This window comes from Gastrolobium bilobum, unplaced genomic scaffold (assembly GCF_033153095.1).
Source record: "Gastrolobium bilobum isolate Gb01-03AN ecotype WA unplaced genomic scaffold, APGP_CSIRO_Gbil_v1 utg3440, whole genome shotgun sequence".
NCBI lineage: Eukaryota > Viridiplantae > Streptophyta > Magnoliopsida > Fabales > Fabaceae > Gastrolobium > Gastrolobium bilobum.
Genome location: NW_026897292.1, coordinates 70,348 through 88,505, shown reverse-complemented (window position 1 = coordinate 88,505; position 18,158 = coordinate 70,348). Strand labels below are relative to the sequence as shown.

The 18,158-nt window shown below is 32.8% G+C and overlaps 2 protein-coding genes across 2 annotated transcripts; both read left to right on the top strand.

Annotated features, from left to right (window-relative positions):
- The first annotated feature begins 3,487 nt into the window (after window positions 1-3,487).
- Window positions 3,488-9,254, top strand: LOC133305740 (oxysterol-binding protein-related protein 4C-like). The gene is made up of 7 exons (XM_061505979.1): window positions 3,488-3,522; window positions 5,279-5,443; window positions 6,464-6,709; window positions 6,836-6,932; window positions 7,675-7,969; window positions 8,212-8,314; window positions 8,693-9,254. The coding sequence occupies exons 1-7, from the start codon at window positions 3,520-3,522 to the stop codon at window positions 8,942-8,944; spliced, it is 1,161 nt and encodes a 386-aa protein (XP_061361963.1). The 5' UTR covers window positions 3,488-3,519; the 3' UTR covers window positions 8,945-9,254.
- Window positions 9,255-16,296: 7,042 nt separating this feature from the next.
- LOC133305752 (early nodulin-like protein 14) lies at window positions 16,297-17,590 on the top strand. The gene is made up of 3 exons (XM_061505995.1): window positions 16,297-16,505; window positions 16,614-16,955; window positions 17,049-17,590. Exons 1-3 carry the CDS (start codon window positions 16,319-16,321, stop codon window positions 17,405-17,407), a joined length of 888 nt encoding a protein of 295 aa, XP_061361979.1. The 5' UTR covers window positions 16,297-16,318; the 3' UTR covers window positions 17,408-17,590.
- Window positions 17,591-18,158: the final 568 nt, after the last annotated feature.

The following is an 18,158-nucleotide window of genomic DNA, read 5'->3' as shown; positions in this document are numbered from 1 at the left end:
TGCTGTGTTGAGGACCCTTATGGTGTCTCATTTTCGGATTTTTGGAGCTTAGAGGTATACTAGGAACACCTCTTCGTCTTTTGATGATTTTAAGCTTGCTTAATCGGTTAAAAAGTAAAACTTTGATCAATTGAATAAAGGAATGTGTTTCTGAGTCCTAAGCATGTTAATAAACATCTGTTTAAGGAGTTCTTGGACTCCAGATCAAGTTTGGATCATTGGAGGTCAATTATACCTTTAAAACTCAGTTTTCTGCATTTTGTCAAAGAAGTATTCGAATACTTTTCGAGCAGTATTCGAATACTTCCTGAAAAAATGCAGTAATCGAATACTTCGCAAGACAGCAGCCACCTTGTTTAGTAAAATTGCAATATCTTGAGCTACAGGGCTCTAAATTGAGTGAGGTTTAGACCTACGTGAAGATAACATATAGGGATACAACCATGTAAATTTTTAGATCCATTGGATAAGTGTATTGCTCTCAGTTTATGTTTGAAGTCTCGACCCTATTGCTGGAAATTCAGTTGTTGTAGGAACTTTGCAAAAATCATAACCGGAGTTATACAACTCCAATTGAGACGTAAAATATGTCGTTGGAAATCTGGAGATGTCTAGTTTAACATATTAACATCTTAGAGTATTTGGTAAAGATTTGCAACTGTAGTTTTAAACTAGTAGTCGAATACTCCTTGCAGGAGTATTGAAATACTTTTCTGGGAAGAAAAGTATTCGGATACCTTTGAAGAAGTATTCGAATACTGGAAAGTATTCGAATACAGTAAGGTTTGGTATTCGGATACTGTGGTATTCGGATACTGGGGGGAAAAGTATTCAGATACTTGTTAGTATTCGAATACTTAAATGAAAGTAATTGAATACTTTCTAGAGAGATGGAGTATTCGAATACTACTCGTGGAGTATTCGAATACCTTCTGCAAAAATAGCATGAAATGAGTTAAAATGAGTAAGAAAGCCTTAATCACCTAGTGTAATCTTGAGTAATGATTATTGATGATTAATTATTGCTTAAACAAATTGTGATTGTGCTATTTGTGGGCCTTGAGCTTGTGTGGACTCTTGGTTTGGATAGCTAGCTTACAAGGTAAGCTTTCGTGTCCTCGGTTTAGCCATTATTGGTTCCACCATGTCCCATAGGGGGATGGTTATATGCATGATGTTGCTTTCATGTATTGTTTTGATAAATGTTATTGAGCTGTTATATGCGAGTGCCTTTATGATATGTATGTGGTGTTCCACCTATACGGTAAGCCTGAGTATGTGGGGGCATGCAAGATGGTGATTTCGTGGGTGAGGTGCAAGCGATGTTCCTTGTACTTATTGTGGGGTTGTAGACGTACGTCCTGCATTTCTCTGGCCAGTAGAATAGTTATACACACATGGCATGGATATCTGTTGCACTGCATAGTTTTGGAATTTATATTGAACTACTGCTTTTAGAATTTATATTGCACATGTAAGTGAGCTTGGGGTGGAAGATCCTTGAGGACCCCTTGTCTTACTGAGATTTCTTGTTTAGAGATCTCACCCCACGTTTGGGGACGCTTATTTCAGGTTCAGGTAACTTGGAGGCTGATGCCTCTGGCGGCAGGAGGCCGGAGCTTAGTTGATATATCTATGATGTATGCTGACATGACTGGATTTGGATGTTGTTTATGTTTTCTGTCTTTTATGATTATTGAGCTGAGACTCTTGTTGGATGTGTTGCCTTATTTGGCGAGCATGGGGTTTGTCCATGCCACTTTGATGTTAGTACTGGATAGCTTGAGTTGTATAAACTATCAGGGTTGTCCGGTCTACGTATTGTAGTTCCGTGACTAGAGACATATTTATGTTATTTATTTAATTGAGGTATTTCAGTTAGCTGTCTTTTGCAATTTACATACAGGCGATGTTTTGAAAATGGTTAAGTAATCAAGTTGGTAATGAATAATGACGTCATAATTGAAAAGAAAAAGATATTCCTCATTTTTAAATTAAGTGTGGCTTAATACGATGATATGTTAACAAACTGGATATATACGGGGTGTTACATTGACCCATTTCATTCGCTTGGCGAATGATCTTCGCTTGATCTATAGGGGAAATAACAATTCCTCAGGGGGTTGAGCCCCGACCCCTAAAACCCGTATGAGCCGGTACCCTCTATAGATGAGTCAACTTATAAATGAGTTATGGAATGGAACCAACTTATTGATGAGAGGGAGGATCTTTATATCAAATGATGAGACGGTATGTTGGAAAGAAGCCTAAAAAGACAGAAAAAAACCTTTTTTAATTCTTTGTATCATTGGACTTATAAACATAGTGGTTTTTTTTCTGTAAGTTAACACCCCTAATTTTCACAAACTTCAATTCCTTGAGCTGGTCATGGAACTAATCATGAGTTGAGATTTAGTCACATTTAAATCTTCTCGCCCCTCTCCTAAGATGCATTTGGTGGAGATTGAACCCAAGTTCTTTCCTCACTTATTTAGCATGTGTTGCCAACTAAGCTATACCCATTGGGTTTATTTTTAAATTTTAGTTAAATAAGTAATGTTGTTTTTGACTTTTGGCTTATCCAACAATTATTCTTAAATTTTATAAATTCTAACTTAATTTTACAATATGATAAATAAGTGTGACTAATAATTTTTTTTCCTAAAGAAGTTCATAATCTGTGTGAGAATGAGGATGATAGATGAAGTGTAGGTAGAACGATTTGGATATTATTTCATTTATTTGATTATGATAGTACTATCATTAATTGGGTCATCGTATTATTACAAAGAGTGATAAAAATCTTGTGCCTTACTTCATGATTTGCAGCTGTCACCTATGTTTAACATACCAAAGTCACAACTTCAGTGCTATGGTGAATCGGTGTATTGCAATGCTTTGGACTTGCTAAGAATTTGAACTACATTTTATACTTTATATAATGATTACGAGGATTACTACACTAATTCAATAGAACTATATATAATCATTCTAAAAAAAAAATTGAGTATTTATAGTAAAGGAAAGAATTGAATGCCTATGTTGCATAATATTTCTTGTGTTATGTCACTCTAATAAATTTGATGTGTGTCCCACTTAAAAAATAAAAATAAAAAAATAAGATGGGGCCATACTTTTTTTGTAATAGTGACATGATACAAAAAAAATGTCATGCAACACGACATTCAATTCTCGTATAGCAAAGACTAACAATATCGTTAGTGAATAGCTACGAAAATAGGAATAAGCAACCACAAACATACACGCACGTATATATAGAGACACATAATTAATATACCGATTTGAATGTGTTCTTGGTTCTACCTATGCCTCAGCGCCATTTCATTTTCGTTCCCTTATTTTCAGAACCATTCAAAGCTCATCTATAACAGTGCTCGCACTTATTTAACATCACACTTCTCTCTCTCTCTCTCTCTCTCTCTCTCTCTCTCTCTCTCTCTCTCTCTCTCTCTCTCTCTCTCTCTCTCTCTCTCAATCTACTGCTTCTTCAACTTTGAGATGGTATGTGCTGTGATCTCTCTTCTTATATATGCTTCTTAGACATACTTGATATATGATATCTCTTGTTCTTTGTATATATTATATGATCATTTATGCGATTTTTATTTTTATTGGGGTATGGATGGCTGTTTTCCTGCCCCTAAGAAGGTGGTTTAGCCTTTGGATGTCGAAAAGAGTGATATTCCAACGCATGCATACACATATACAACCACCAAAATGGATCCTCTTATGTTTAATAAAAATATAATATGATCATGTGAGACAATTATAATCATATAAAAGTAAATCAACGGTTATAATTTAGTAACTATTTATTTTAATATTTTTTCTCTTTCTCTTTTATTACCATTGATTCACCTTTGTATGATTATGATTGATGTTATTTATATGATCATGTGCTATGATGTCATGTCTTTTTCAACACGAGAGAATCCACTCCATGCAACTACACATTCTTTGTTCTCGACATAGAAAATAATCATTATATAAATATATTTGTGGGTTTATGGATGTAATATTTTTTTTTAGTACATTAAAGGGACAAAAGCCCAAAGAGTATGGATGTAATATCTTACAATATGATTCTCCTTCATGTCATGTGAAAGCTAAACCAAACAAGAAAAGGTTGATGTTATTGTTCTTTAGTTAACATGCATAATGCCTTAGAATGTGGTCGACCTAGTTGTATTTGTTTTGATTGACTTTAAAGGATGGCATATCTTGTGTTTTTCCCTTTTATAACATGACAGGTCCTATTTTTGTTAAAACCCCTCTACAGAAAATCTAGAAACGTAGTAATTCTAAAAAGGAATCAAAACTAAAAAATAGAGTTCATTATACGACATTGTTTAGACCTTGATTTTGTTAAATTTTTAAAAGTTTCAAGGCCCAAAATTATAATAAAAAGAAATCCAAATCTTGATGTCTACTAAAAAAAATTTAACCTTTGCTTCGGTTTAGACCTTAATTTTGTTTTTACTAGCTTGGTGTAGAACTCTCTTCTCCAGCTTTGTTTTATGGTCAAATTTTGTCCACTATAAATGTTCGGCGGATTCTACTTTACTTCCAATTAGGCATGTAAATAGGTTGAGTTAAGCTAAATTTTGGTTTAAATAAGTCAGGTTTGGTCAGTTAACTTGTGTAAACTTAAATTATAAGTTTGATTTGACTTATATTTAAAAATTAAAAATCTTGGTCTAAATCTGTTGATCTGTTTAAGCCTAGCTATTATAAATACAATAATTAAAATAATATTACTTTATTATTCAAAATTATTAAAATAATAATTTATTTATTTTATTTAAAATAAATAATATGATATAAGTCGATTTATAAGCTTATAAATCTTACATGTAAAAAAAAAATCTATGATTGTTATAAAAAAATAAAAATGAAAAAAATCTATGACTTGTTTTTTAAATAAATTTTTTTTTTACGCCTGAAGATATATATGACTGTATATAATAAATTGAATCTGACTTGATATACAGTAGCTGAGCCATATATCGTGTTCTGCCGACTGATTTATTTACATTCATACTTTCAATTTGCAGGTCAAAACTTAGTGGCCTTTACTTTCCATAAGAAAATTTAATTAAATACGATAATTTCTTTTTCTTTTTTTTATAGGAAATGTCATATATATGTATAATACTTTTCAAATATCTTATATAATTTGTGAGCATCAGTGTCTATTTCTTTATCATTGTGTAGAAACATGTTTGAGAAAATAAAAATATGAGAAGTGGTGGTGCAGGGGAACAAGGAAGAGAAGAAAAAGATAAAAGTTGTGCTCACGAAGCCGTTGACATTGGGAGGCGAATCTGATTCAGACGCAGCTTATAGATCTCCTAATCTTTTGCAACGTATACTAAGTTTATTCAAGAATGTACGGCCAGGATCTGATCTCACGCGCTTCCAGGTAGCTTCTCTTCTTTCCATGTTTTGGCTTGAACTATATAGCCTATCAAGTTTGCTACTCTGTTTTTTTTTTTTTGTCAACTATCCTTAAAGGCACTAACATTAATGTGTACATTTATGTTTTTTGAGTCAAAATTGTTACCCCCGTGGGACCAAATAATATCCCAACTCCCAAATAATTATCACAACTTAAAAGACATTTAAAATTTTAGAAACTCATAAAATAAAAAAAGGAAGATTATAGTTATTATCTCTTTTTCTTATTACTTTTTATTACTAAATCTTAACCGTTCATTTTTGTCAATTTAACAGTTGTAATTTATTGAGTCATACTTATTAATTAATTATTAATTTTCAATAAATTATAACTATTAGATTGGCAGAAATCAACGGTTAAGATTTAGTAGTAAGAGGTAGTAAATATAACCTCTTTCAAATAAAAATTACTAAAAAAATTCAAAATTATTTTACAATTTTTGTTAAAATGAGTTAGCATTATTGTTAAAGTATTTTTTAGTACAACGACCGTAATTAACTTTTTGAGCGAGTCGGTTCCAGATATTTTCACAAACTCCAATTTTTTGAGTTGACCATGTAATTAATCCTGAGTCGGGATTTAGTCACAGTTAAATCATCTTGTCCCTCTCCTAAGACGTATTTGGTAGAAATTGAATCCAAGTTTTCTTCTCACTTATTTAGCATGTGTTGCCAACTAAGCTATACCTATTGGATTTATTTTTAGATTTTAGTTAAATAAGTAATGCTGTTTTGGCTTATCCAACAATTATTTTTAAATTTTTATAAATTCTAACTTAATTTTACACTATGATAAATAAGGGACTAATAATTTTTTTTTCTAAAGAAGTTCATAATCTGTGTGAGAATGAGGATGATAGATAGAGTGTAGGTAGAACGGTTTGGATATTATTTCATTTATTTGATTATGCTAGTACTATCATTTGGGTCATCGTATTATTACAAAGAGTGATGAAAATATTTTGCCTTACTTCATGATTTGCAGCTGTCACCTATGTTTAACATACCAAAGTCACAACTTCAGTGCTATGGTGAATCGGTGTATTGCAATGCTTTGGACTTGCTAAGCATGTGCAACACTGGGCAGAGTCCACTTGATAGGTTCATATCTGTGGTAGCATGGTGCATATCTACCACACGCCCTGCCACTTTTGGTGTTGCTCCTTATAATCCCCTTCTTGGTGAGACACACCATGTTTCAAAGGGAAATCTTAATGTGTTACTGGAGCAGGTACTTACTTCTCAATTCTGCATTTCCTTATTTCTATATATATAACTTTATTGCCAGATGCTTAGTTTGGCTGCATAATGCTAAAACTTTACCTTGTTCTGATTTCCTTGATATCCATGTCTGCAGGTTTCACACCACCCTCCAGTAACTGCCCTCCATGCAACAGATGAGAAGGAAAACATAGAAATGATATGGTGCCAGCAACCTGTTCCAAAGTTTTATGGTATCTTCACCTTTCTAAGTGCTACATTTGATAGTTTCTAGCCCACCCAAAAAATAGTTTTATATTTTGACAAAAAACATTAGGAACTCACAATGTCGGCTTTTTCACCCTTTTCCCCTTATTAATTAATTAATAACCATTTTGCCCCTAATTCGAAACTATCTACCAATCTTCCCTTCTTTAATCGACTACCTTACATTTTTAATCGACTAAACGGTTGTTGGGAGATTTAATCGACTAAATCTCCCTACTTAATCGATTAAAATCATACTGACTTATTTTTTTTTGTCAAATATGAAGATTTAGTCGACTAAATAGAGAGATTTAGTCGACTAAATCTCCCAGCAGCCATTTTTTGTCTGTTTTGACCATTTAGTCGATTAAAAATGCAAGGTAGTCGACTAAAGAGGGGCAGATTGATAAATAGTTTCGAATCAAGGGCAAAATGGTTATTAATTAATTAATAAGGGGCAAAAAGGTGAAAAAGCCTCACAATGTCTATGTTTATTTGAATCCACATCTATGCAATACATTGCCTATATGATGTTTTGATCACAATTTTGAATGATTGTCTTGGATTCTTAAATTCTTCACAAATGATCTCGAATAAGTATATATGTCGGTTTCAACTTTGAAGTTCTCAATGTATAGCTCCTTATGTAAAATATGTGGATTTATATATATATATATATATATATATATATATATATATATATATATATATCTCAAATAAAATATGTAGGTACATCAGTTGAAGCTCAAGTGCGTGGTAAACGGCAACTGAAGCTCCTAAATCATGGTGAAACATATGAAATGAATTGTCCTCACCTTTTATTTAGAATTCTTCCGATTCCTGGAGTTGATTGGGTTGGTCCAGTTAATATACGGTGCCTAGAGACTGGCCTAGTAGCTGAGTTGTCCTTCAGATCAAGTCATTCTTTTCTAGGCCTTGGAGGAAATCGTAAAGTGATCAAAGGGAAGATCATTGACTCTTCATCTTTGAAAGTTTTATATGAAGTTGATGGTCATTGGGATAGGTACTATCTTCCTTCTAAGCACATCTCTGAACTTTCACCTTTTTTTGTCATTTATATACTAAAAGTATGTAAAGTGCATAATAATAGAAGTAAAGGAAAAAAAATCTTATATTGAAGCTAAGTTATGCAAACATTGATTAATGGCAAGTTGTATAATTGACTAGTTATTCACTAGTAACGTGCCTAAATTAATTTGAAGAATTATGCCTTTTTAACTAGTTCTTATCCAATTTGTTATGCAGGATAGTAGAATTGAAGGACAAAAGTAATGGGAAAGTGAGAGTGATATATGATGCAAAGGAAGTCATTTCAGGGCTCCAAGCTCCTATCCTCAACGATGCTGAGGTACTAGACGTCTATTCTCTGCCCCATTCCTTTGGCTTATGTTATTTATTTACGGGAAATATGTCTCTCACTTTGTTTCATGCAAACACAGAAAGGGGATGAGATCCACTTTTTTCTTTCTTTTTCTTTTCCCTTTCTCTTTTTTTTCCTTAGCGGATCCCATCTATTGCTTTTGTGTTGCATAAGACAAAATGCAACTTGCGAAATATATTTCTCTTTATTTATTAGTAATTTCGTGTATGAACCAAAATCTTTTGTAGCAACATTCTCTTATAAAAAGAAGAAGCATATTTAGGTACTTTCATACACATCAAACCATTAAACTTCTTGTTCTAGTAATTTATGTGTCATTTGACAAGGAATTCTCTTGTTGATCAGTGTGTGTGGCCAACAGAATCAGCCCATGTTTGGAGTGAATTGAGCCAAGCCATTATGAGCAAAGAGTGGGAGAAAGCAAGAGAAGCAAAGCAAGCAGTGGAGGAAAGACAAAGGGAGCTTTTGAGAGAAAGAGAGTCAAAAGGAGAAACTTGGGTTCCTAAGCATTTTATGGTATCTTATAGTAAAGAAGTAGGGTGGGACTGTTCACCTATTCATAAATGGGTCGCAGTTGCCCCCATTGTAGCGCAATAATTGTTACTATGTAGTGTGTATGATGTGACGGGTATGAGGCCATCCGGGCAGAGACGTGAACCTGTATGGTCTAAAGACTATTGTGAAGTATTACAAAAAATAAAAATAAAATGAATAATATTGTGGAGTTTAGTAGATTAGAGTTTCCAACACGTGATGAAATGTAATAGTCTGTTAAAAGAGGGAGGGCAGTTACGTGAATGGTTAGGAAGTTTGGGTTGTTTAGAAGTGACTAGTTAGCTGGAGAGTAGAATATGTTTCGTAATACGGATGCACCGAAAATTCGGTGCATCTTCCATTCATATTGTGACACGTGTCTTATTTTATATCAAATTACTCTATCTCTTAATTTTGAAATAAATTATTTATTATTGATTTGACAAAAGTAAAACACGTGTTACAATATGAATAGAAGATGCACCGAGTTCACGATTCATCCGTAACACCAAAGAAATTTCCCTGTGGAGAAATATTATAAAAAGATATAGCCATGTATTGTATATGCATGTGAATAATAAAACTCTTGTTTGTCTTTTTCATTCGTATATGTGTTAACCGGTGCTTTCATTGCCTTAAACTCTTCCATCATGATGGTTCAAAACTTAGCTGTGGAATTTGCCTCTCATCGAATAGAGGTGCAACAACGTTTGGAGCACATCATTGATTCGTTGGACGCTCGTTGTGCTGCAATTAATGCTCGTTTGCGGGAGCTGGTACCACAAACTTCGCATCAATCTCCTGTTCATGTTGCTTATTCACACATGAATATGGAGAATTCTGATTCTAGAACGTTGTGTAAATTGGTGAAGATGAAGATTCCGATCTTTAATGGTAAAGATCCTAACACTCGGGTCTTCAAAATAGAATTGCATTTTTGTTTACAACGAGTCCCTGATCATATGAAAGTACGACTAGTTGGGTTGAAAATGGAGGGTGCAGTTGCACCTTGGTATCAATGGTTGTCCAACAGCAGCACAATCGTGTCTGGATGGAGTTTTGCATTGTTGTTCGACCACGCTTTGCCTTTCCAACTCATGGAGAAGTTCGAGGGGTTCTTTCAAAGTCAACAAATTTCTCGAGAACTATATAAGTAGGCTGTAACAACATTCATGAGACGCATCTCAAATTTTTCACGTACTGTTAGACTAATAAAATATCTGAAGGTGATTGTATCCACCACAGGAGAATATGTTTCCATATAATCAATTCTAGGTTTTTGTGAAAACTCTGCCTCGTTGCGGGTCAGTACCTCCGAAAGAAACGGAGGACTTCATTCAAAGTCAACAAATTTCTCGAGAACTATATAAGTAGGCTGTAACAACATTCATTAGATGCATCTCAAATTTTTCACGTACTGTTAGACTAATAAGATATCTGAAGGTGATTGTATTCACCACAGGAGAATATGTTTCCATATAATCAATTCTAGGTTTTTGTGAAAACCCTTATGCTACAGGTCGTGCTTTATATCTTACGACTTCATTTTTCTAATTAGGTTTTCAAACAAAAACCCGTTTGTACCCGACTGACTTTAAACCTTCAGGTGTTTGAACTATAGGTCCAAAATATTTACGTTTCTCGGGTGAATTCAATTCTACTTGAATTGTGTCTTTCTATTTTTGCTAATCATTTTTGTGTTTATATTCATCAACTACTTTAGGTTCAAGATCATTGTCTTGTTTTATTATTTCAATAGCAACATTATATGCAAAAATATTGTCGACAACTATATCATTTCGGTTCCATCTTTTTCCTGAAGTAACATAACTAATCGAGATATCTTCATTTCCATTAGTTTCAGGTACCTGAATCTTCCCTGAGGTTTTATGTAAAGTTATATCTTTAGGATTTCTATAAGTACTTGTCTTCATAATATGACTATCTTGATCATTTGTTCTTTTCCTTTTTCGAGAAGTTTTGTCCTTAGAACCGATTGGTCTTCCACGTTTTAAGCATGATTTTGTTTCATTTGCACTAGCAGATTGTCCTATTGGGACATCAATTCGAATTGGAGAATTTACATCTGGAATATGAGATTTAGTAACTCTTGCTAGGTTAGTAAAAGTATCTGGCAGTTGATTTGCAATATTTTGCAAAAGAATTATCTTTTGAACTTCAATTTCACAGTGTTTTGTGTGAGGATTTAAATGAGATAATGATATTGCATTTCAATCAATTTCTTTTTCCAGCTGTTTATTCTCTCCCCCTAATGTTGAAAAAATTGATTCATCAAAATTACAATCGACAAACTTCCTTTCGATTAGTTATTCTCCGGTAATATGCCCAAATTAATTTCAAGAATTATGCCTTTTTAACTATAGAACAGTTCTTATCCAATTTGTTATGCAATATTGTACAATTGAAGGACAAAAATAATGGAAAAGTGAGAGTGATATATGATGCAAAGGAAGTCAATTCAGGGCTCCAATTAGCTCCTCTTCTCAAGGATGCAGAGGTACTAGACATTTATTCTCTGTCCCCTTTCCTTTCGCTTATGTTATTTATTTATTGGAAACTATTTTTCTTATGTTTTAGGAAAGTAGTTACCTCATGTTGTAGAATAAAATTACAAGTGGGACTCACAGGTAAGAGGAGAGAGAGAAAAAGAATGGTGGGACCCATTCCTCTTTTGTGTGTGTAGAGAAATTGTTTATCTCGTGTAAAATAAGATAAATATAACTCTTATTTATTAGTATGAATCAAAATCTTTGTGGCATACCCTGAAAAGCCTTTTCTGATGGGGAAGATTAATGTGTATGTTGAGGTATCATAATACTAAAAATGAAAAACAGGGCTATTGTTTATTTCATGATTACTTAGATTTTGGACTTGGATAATTTGCATGAGTTCAAATATGAGCACCATTATCTTATAAAAAGAAAGAAGCATATTTAGGTATTTTCATACACATCAAACCATTAAACTAATTTATGTGTCATGTTTTCTTGAATGTGATATGGGAATCTCTTGTTGATCAGTGTGTGTGGCCAACAGAATCGGCCCATGTATGGAGTGAATTGAGCCAAGCCATTATGAGCAAAGAATGGGATAAAGCAAGAGAAGCGAAGCAAGTAGTGCAGGAAAGAAAGAAGGAGCTCATTAGAGAAAGAGAGTCAAAAGAAGAAACTTGGATTCCTAAGCACTTTATGGTATCTTATAGCAAAGATGTAGGGTGGGAATGTTCACCTATTCATAAATGTGTCTCATTAGCTCCTATTGTATCTCAATAATTGTTACTATGGATTGGAGTATGTATTATCATTTTTTTTTTGAAAATTTCTTCGGTGTTACGGATGCATTAAGTTTTGTATCTCAATAATTATTTATTAATAATTTGATAAAAGTAAGACACGTGCTAAATTATAAATGAAAAATGCAATGAAAACTCAGTAAATTTAACCATATTTAAATAAGATATACTTGTGTTTACTTGCTGAAGCAAAACACATTTCTTATTGGCCATACAAGAATCATGACATAGATATTTAGTGCCTGTTTGGATCCTCTTATTTTTAAGCTAGAAGCTACTTATAAGCATAAGCTAGGCCAAACAGGTTTTGAGAAAAGCTCTTATAACGAAAAGCTCTTTTTTTTATAATGAAGAAAAAAGCTGAAAAACTAAAAGCTCCTAGGAGGAGCTTTTTTTTAAGCTCTTATCTATTTTTCTTGAATTGTGTGCTTTTTTTTAAAATGAAGAGTGATAAAGAGAAAGAGAGAGATAATTTTCTTGAAATATGTGCTTTTAATTAATTTTTAAGCTAAAACTTTTATGTAATTTCCAAACAGCTTTTAGCTTATTTTTTTAAGCTCTTTTTTTTAGCTTTAGCTTATAAGTAGCTTCTAACTTAAAAATAAGAGAATCCAAACAGGCTCTTAGTTTATAAACTAATGGACTTTTTAGGTTCATTATTTAAAGTACAGTTGGTGCAAGAGACCAGTAGTTCTACATAATGAGTAAATGACAACTAAAAGATTGTCGTAAATCACTTTTTCTCCTTTATATAAAACTAATGAAACCTAAAATCATCAGTTGAATATATGTCATCAATTTCTATTTCCTAGATGGAAAGTTCGCCAGTAGAATGCGGTTGAGTTGTTACCTAACTTTGGAAATATAAATTGGGCTTGGTTATTTATTCAAGGCCCATCAATTTATATTTGACACTACTTGTTGCTTATTTTCCAAGTTTGTTCTGAATTTTTTTTAATAACTAGTTTAAGTTACTTTAATTTAGAGTTCGTTTTTTCACCACTCTAATTAGACTTCCTATTATATTTTTTTTCTTAGTTGTTAGAGGTATAATATAAAAGTGGGGAGAGAATCTGAGTTCGATTCTCATCAAATATATATTTAGGAATGGACGAAGAGCTTTAATTGTGACAAAGCATTGTAGCCAGCTCAAAGAGTTAAAATTTATTAGGATACCCGGTGACCAACTCACCTCAAAGAGGTAATGAAGGTTGGTATACCCAAAAAATATATATTAATATAACCTTATACATAATAGATTAAACTTTTGGATTAAAATAATTTTTTATATAATATCAGAGCTTTTATGATCGACTGGTCACGAGTTCGATCATCATCGTCTCTATCTATTGATAAATAAGTAAATAGTATAAAGTTTTTTAGCATAAGGAGATGGATATATATATATATATATATATATATATATTAGCCACTCTTCAAGCTTAATGAAAACTTGTATAAGGAAATGTGTTAGAGATATAATATAAAAATTATTAATATAAACTTTACCTACCAATTAAGTTTTTGGATTAAAATAATTTTTTACGTTAGATATGTCCGTCTTTCGTTGGATATGAAAGAATAAAATTGAAGTTTGAACTGTTGTGGAGGAAGATTTCATATTTGTAACCATTTCGTAATAATATGAATCAACACCACAACAAAAAGAACAAATGAGACCGTCACGCTGATCTTTGGTCTTTAAGTTAGTTAAAGAACAACCTTTTCGGTCTTCAAAATGCTGATTTTGAATTTTGCATATTTCATGAAAATTTCCTCATTCAGTCGCCCTATATGACTCTGGATCACAAAGGAATGACCAATGCAACTAATCAAAGCAACCTCTGTATTTGATATATTAATCGATCAATGCAAATTAAAATAATTACATTCATAATTACAAATAGTTTAAAATAAGAACTGTTACCATATTTAACTATATTAAACTAGGATTGGTCACTTCTTATATCGCTATAGATGATAAATTTTGCAGCAAACACATTTACATTAGGATCCGCCGACGGATCTTGGAGTTAAAAAAAAAAAAAATCAGGATCCGCATGCAATCCTAACTTTATATATTTGTGATGCAGAAATTTTTTTTGCAGTGAAAGGCGAGCTATATTTCCATTTTAAGTGAGAGAAAGACACAACTTAATATTTTTTATTTAAAATTTAAATTAAAAAAACCAATAATTTTCTCTCTTGTAATTTCCATTGTTTGTGTCTTTCTCTCACTTAAAATGATATAACTCCATATCCTTTAAAAAGACAAACACTAAACCCTTAATTAAACTAGGCTCTTTAACCCATTTGAGGTTTTTACCCCTTTAATTTTTCAATTTGGTATTCGATTCACGATATTTATCAATGGGGGTCGTTGAGTGACATGAGGGGACCCAGCGGCACTGAGTTCCGCGAACCATCCTCGCGTCACACATACATTCATTTTTTTTCCAATTGAGTGACGCCCCTCTCCCTGGGGAACTCATAAGATTGTGTCACGTCAACAGTCTCATTAGTCCCATTACCATAAAATTTCGAAAGGTAATAACTTTTGACTCGGGTATCCAAATCAAATGATTTTTTTTTATTTCACATAACTTATCGAGATCTACGCAATAACATCTCATTTGACATATTTTATCTCTCACAAACATAGTTCGAATTTGTAAAAATGTGAAACTATTGTTGCAAATTTGAACTGTATTAATAGAAGATAAAATATGTCAAATGAGGTGTCATTACGTAGATCCCGAAAAGTTATGTGAAATAAAAAAAATCATTTGATTTGGATACCCGAGTTAAAAATTATTGTTTTTCGAAATTTTACGGTAACAGAATTAACTAGATTGTGCCACGTGGCACAATTCTATGAGTTCTGGGGAGGGGGTGCCACTCAATTGGAAAAAAAAAAATGAATGTGTGAGTGACGCAGGGGTGGTTCGCAACACTTAGTGCCGCTAGGTCCCTCTCGCGTCACTCAATGACCCCCCGTTGATAAATACCATAAATCAAATACCAAATTGGTATATTAAAATCTCAAAAAACCCCAATGGGTCAAAGAGCTAATTAAACTATGGCTAGTAATTCAACAAAGTTACCATATCTTATATGATTAAATTTCTATCAAATCTTAATTAGCATATTTAATCTTATATATGGTCATGTTATTTAAAGGATATAGTAAACATGTGTACATAATTATTAATAAGTCTATGCAATGCAGTTTTATGCTAAATATATTATAAGCAAAGGATTTAATGTTTGAACAGTGGATGTAGATAAGTTATCTACATTCGCTCCCAAAATGACGTCGTTTTTTGTTGAAAAATTAAAAAATTATAATGAAAAAGACTATTATAATCCTGAAATAAATTATAATTGCAAAAATACCTCATTTCTGACTCAAAACGACTTCGTTTTGGGCTCAATGTAGATAAGATAAGTTATCTATATTGACGGTAGAAAAAGCGAACCATAATCAAAATGCTAGATATTTAGAATTATTTTATCATTACTTAATAGAACTGATGACTTTATTTATCTAATAACCGCCCATAAATTTAATTAAATTTTGTTAAAGATCTAACTAATTATTTTTTTGTCTGTCTGCGATGAAAAAGTCCGAGTAATGTTCTCTATAATAGAAAAGAAGCTTCTAGGAGCAAATTTGGAATAATCAATACGCAAATTTATTATAAACTAAGTGCAATGTTTCAACAATATTGGAGTGTTGGGGTTTGAAATATTGCATGAGAACAAATTATTTTATTAACTAGAAGCATAGAAAGGGTCAAGGACACGGCTTTTAAAAATCTTTTGGTAATTTTTCTTTCTTTGTCCACATGTGACAACCAAGGTCCTTGATCATGACACAATGGTTAAAAATTTGACAAGATAACATCCAGAAAATCGTGTTTAAGACCAAAATTATATTGACCAATGATGGATGAACTTGTTGCAGAGAAATTGTATTTAGTTGCTTGTTAATTTGAGCTTGAGTCAACATCACCTATTAACAAACATTTTCACTAATTTGTTCTGGTTTTATAAATGATATGTCTATATATAAAAAGATAGCATGTTAAGCTAGGGACACAAGGTGAAGGAACAAAAAAAAAATGGCTTTTAGGAATAACATGAAATTGGTCATTATGACCTTGGTGGTATGTGCTTTGTTGCAAAATACAGATGCAGAGAAAGTGCATGTTGTTGGAGGTGACTTGGGATGGAGAATACCTCTTGGTGTCCCCATAGTTTATGATGCTTGGGCATCATTGCAGGATTTCAATGTTGGAGACATTCTATGTAAGCAGCATTAGATACACCTTCCATGTTTATTAATAATTAACTTTGTAAATATGCTTATTTTCTTACTAAGTCAACTTGAGTTTTTAATTCATTTTTTTGGTTCAGTGTTCAATTTCACAAATGGGGAGCAAGATGTAGCAAGAGTCACAAAGGAAGCATACCTAATTTGCAACACAACAAACCCAATCTCCCTTAAGAAGACTAGTCCTGCAAATTTCACCTTGGATACTGCTGGTGATTACTATTTCATTAGCACCTTGGACCAACACTGCTTAGAGGGTCAAAAGTTAGCCATTCATGTACATGGTTCTGGTCCTTCACCTGCTCCTAGAGGATTACTCAACTACACTGTTGGTGACAAGTTGGGGTGGTTAGTACCCCCAGGTGGTGAAATTGCATATGCTACATGGGCTTATGGGAAAACATTTATAATTGGAGACAGTCTTGGTAAACTGCAAAAAAATTACACCCTTTAATCTCTCTACCTCTTTTGTTTTCCTTAACTGATGTGATCACTTACTAATTTTCCTTGTATTGCAGTTTTTTACTACCTAAATGGAACACAAGATGTTGCTGTGGTCACCAAAGAAGCTTATGAGAAGTGTGAAACAAACAATACTCTTGCTGTTTATACAAGTAGTCCAACAAGAATCATTCTTAAAACCACTGGTGAACATTTCTTCACAAGCACTTACAAACACCACTGTGCCTTGGGACAGAAGCTAGCTATTAATGTCACTAGTTTCAATGGTACTGCCCTTTCCCCAGAAAGTGCTTTATCTCCCACTTACCTTGGACCTTCAACTTCAGCTCCTGCACCTTTCAGCTCTGCCCCATCTATGGTTATATGTGGATATATGGTTACACTCTTGTCCATTGGCTTGGCTTTCATCATTTGATCCGGAGTAGTAAATATGTGATTTCTGATTATACATATGAGATTTATGTTTCAGTCTATATTATTTATATTGAGAGTTGAGACTGTATCCATTTATTGGATTTGTAGATTGGTTCTATAGTGTAATTGGCTGGCCATTTTGCTTTCATCTTTGTATAATAATTTGAATATTTCATTATTGTACACTGACTTCCGATTTTACCTGAGATATTCTTTTCTTGCGAAATTATTACAGTGCTCTAGGAGCACCATTCACTCGGTGGGACAGATCAATAAAAAACGAGTAGAAAGTATGATATGTGCAAGGAGGAAAGAAGAATTTTTTTTTTTAAAATCCAAGTGTCATATTTTTAATGGAAGGAGCATGTGTTTCTATATGTCAAACCGATTCAAACCGGTTTTAATGATTTGATTCGGTTCACCGAACTGATTAAGGAAAAAAAATCGATTTGATTCTTTTTATTCTCAAACCGGTTCCAACAAAATAATTTAATTTTTTGACCAATTAAAATAATGTGAATCTTTTGGTGCAATTCGATTCGGTTTGATTGTTTTTGATTTTTTCTTTCTTTCACACCTCTACTTGCAAAGATAAAAAACTCAGTACCGAATCAATAATTAGTCCCAAGATGGTCATGCTCAAATTGATAGAGGGTCCAGACTCTGTAGCAACGATGTTGTCATTTGACAAATTTGATCACCTGATGTAAGAATTGTTGAAAACACTGTCTACGGTTGTTAATAATTGGTTA

Bases quoted from the DNA above. Each gene is read 5' to 3' on its own strand.
- LOC133305740 (XM_061505979.1), top strand. The intron at 6,933-7,674 runs GTATCTTCACCT...TAAAATATGTAG, and splicing joins ACCTGTTCCAAAGTTTTATG to GTACATCAGTTGAAGCTCAA. The intron at 8,315-8,692 runs GTACTAGACGTC...CTTGTTGATCAG, and splicing joins CTATCCTCAACGATGCTGAG to TGTGTGTGGCCAACAGAATC.
- LOC133305752 (XM_061505995.1), top strand. From the start codon at position 16,319: ATGGCTTTTAGGAATAACATGAAATTGGTCATTATGACCTTGGTGGTA. The intron at 16,506-16,613 runs GTAAGCAGCATT...TTTTTGGTTCAG, and splicing joins CAATGTTGGAGACATTCTAT to TGTTCAATTTCACAAATGGG. The intron at 16,956-17,048 runs GTAAACTGCAAA...CTTGTATTGCAG, and splicing joins TATAATTGGAGACAGTCTTG to TTTTTTACTACCTAAATGGA.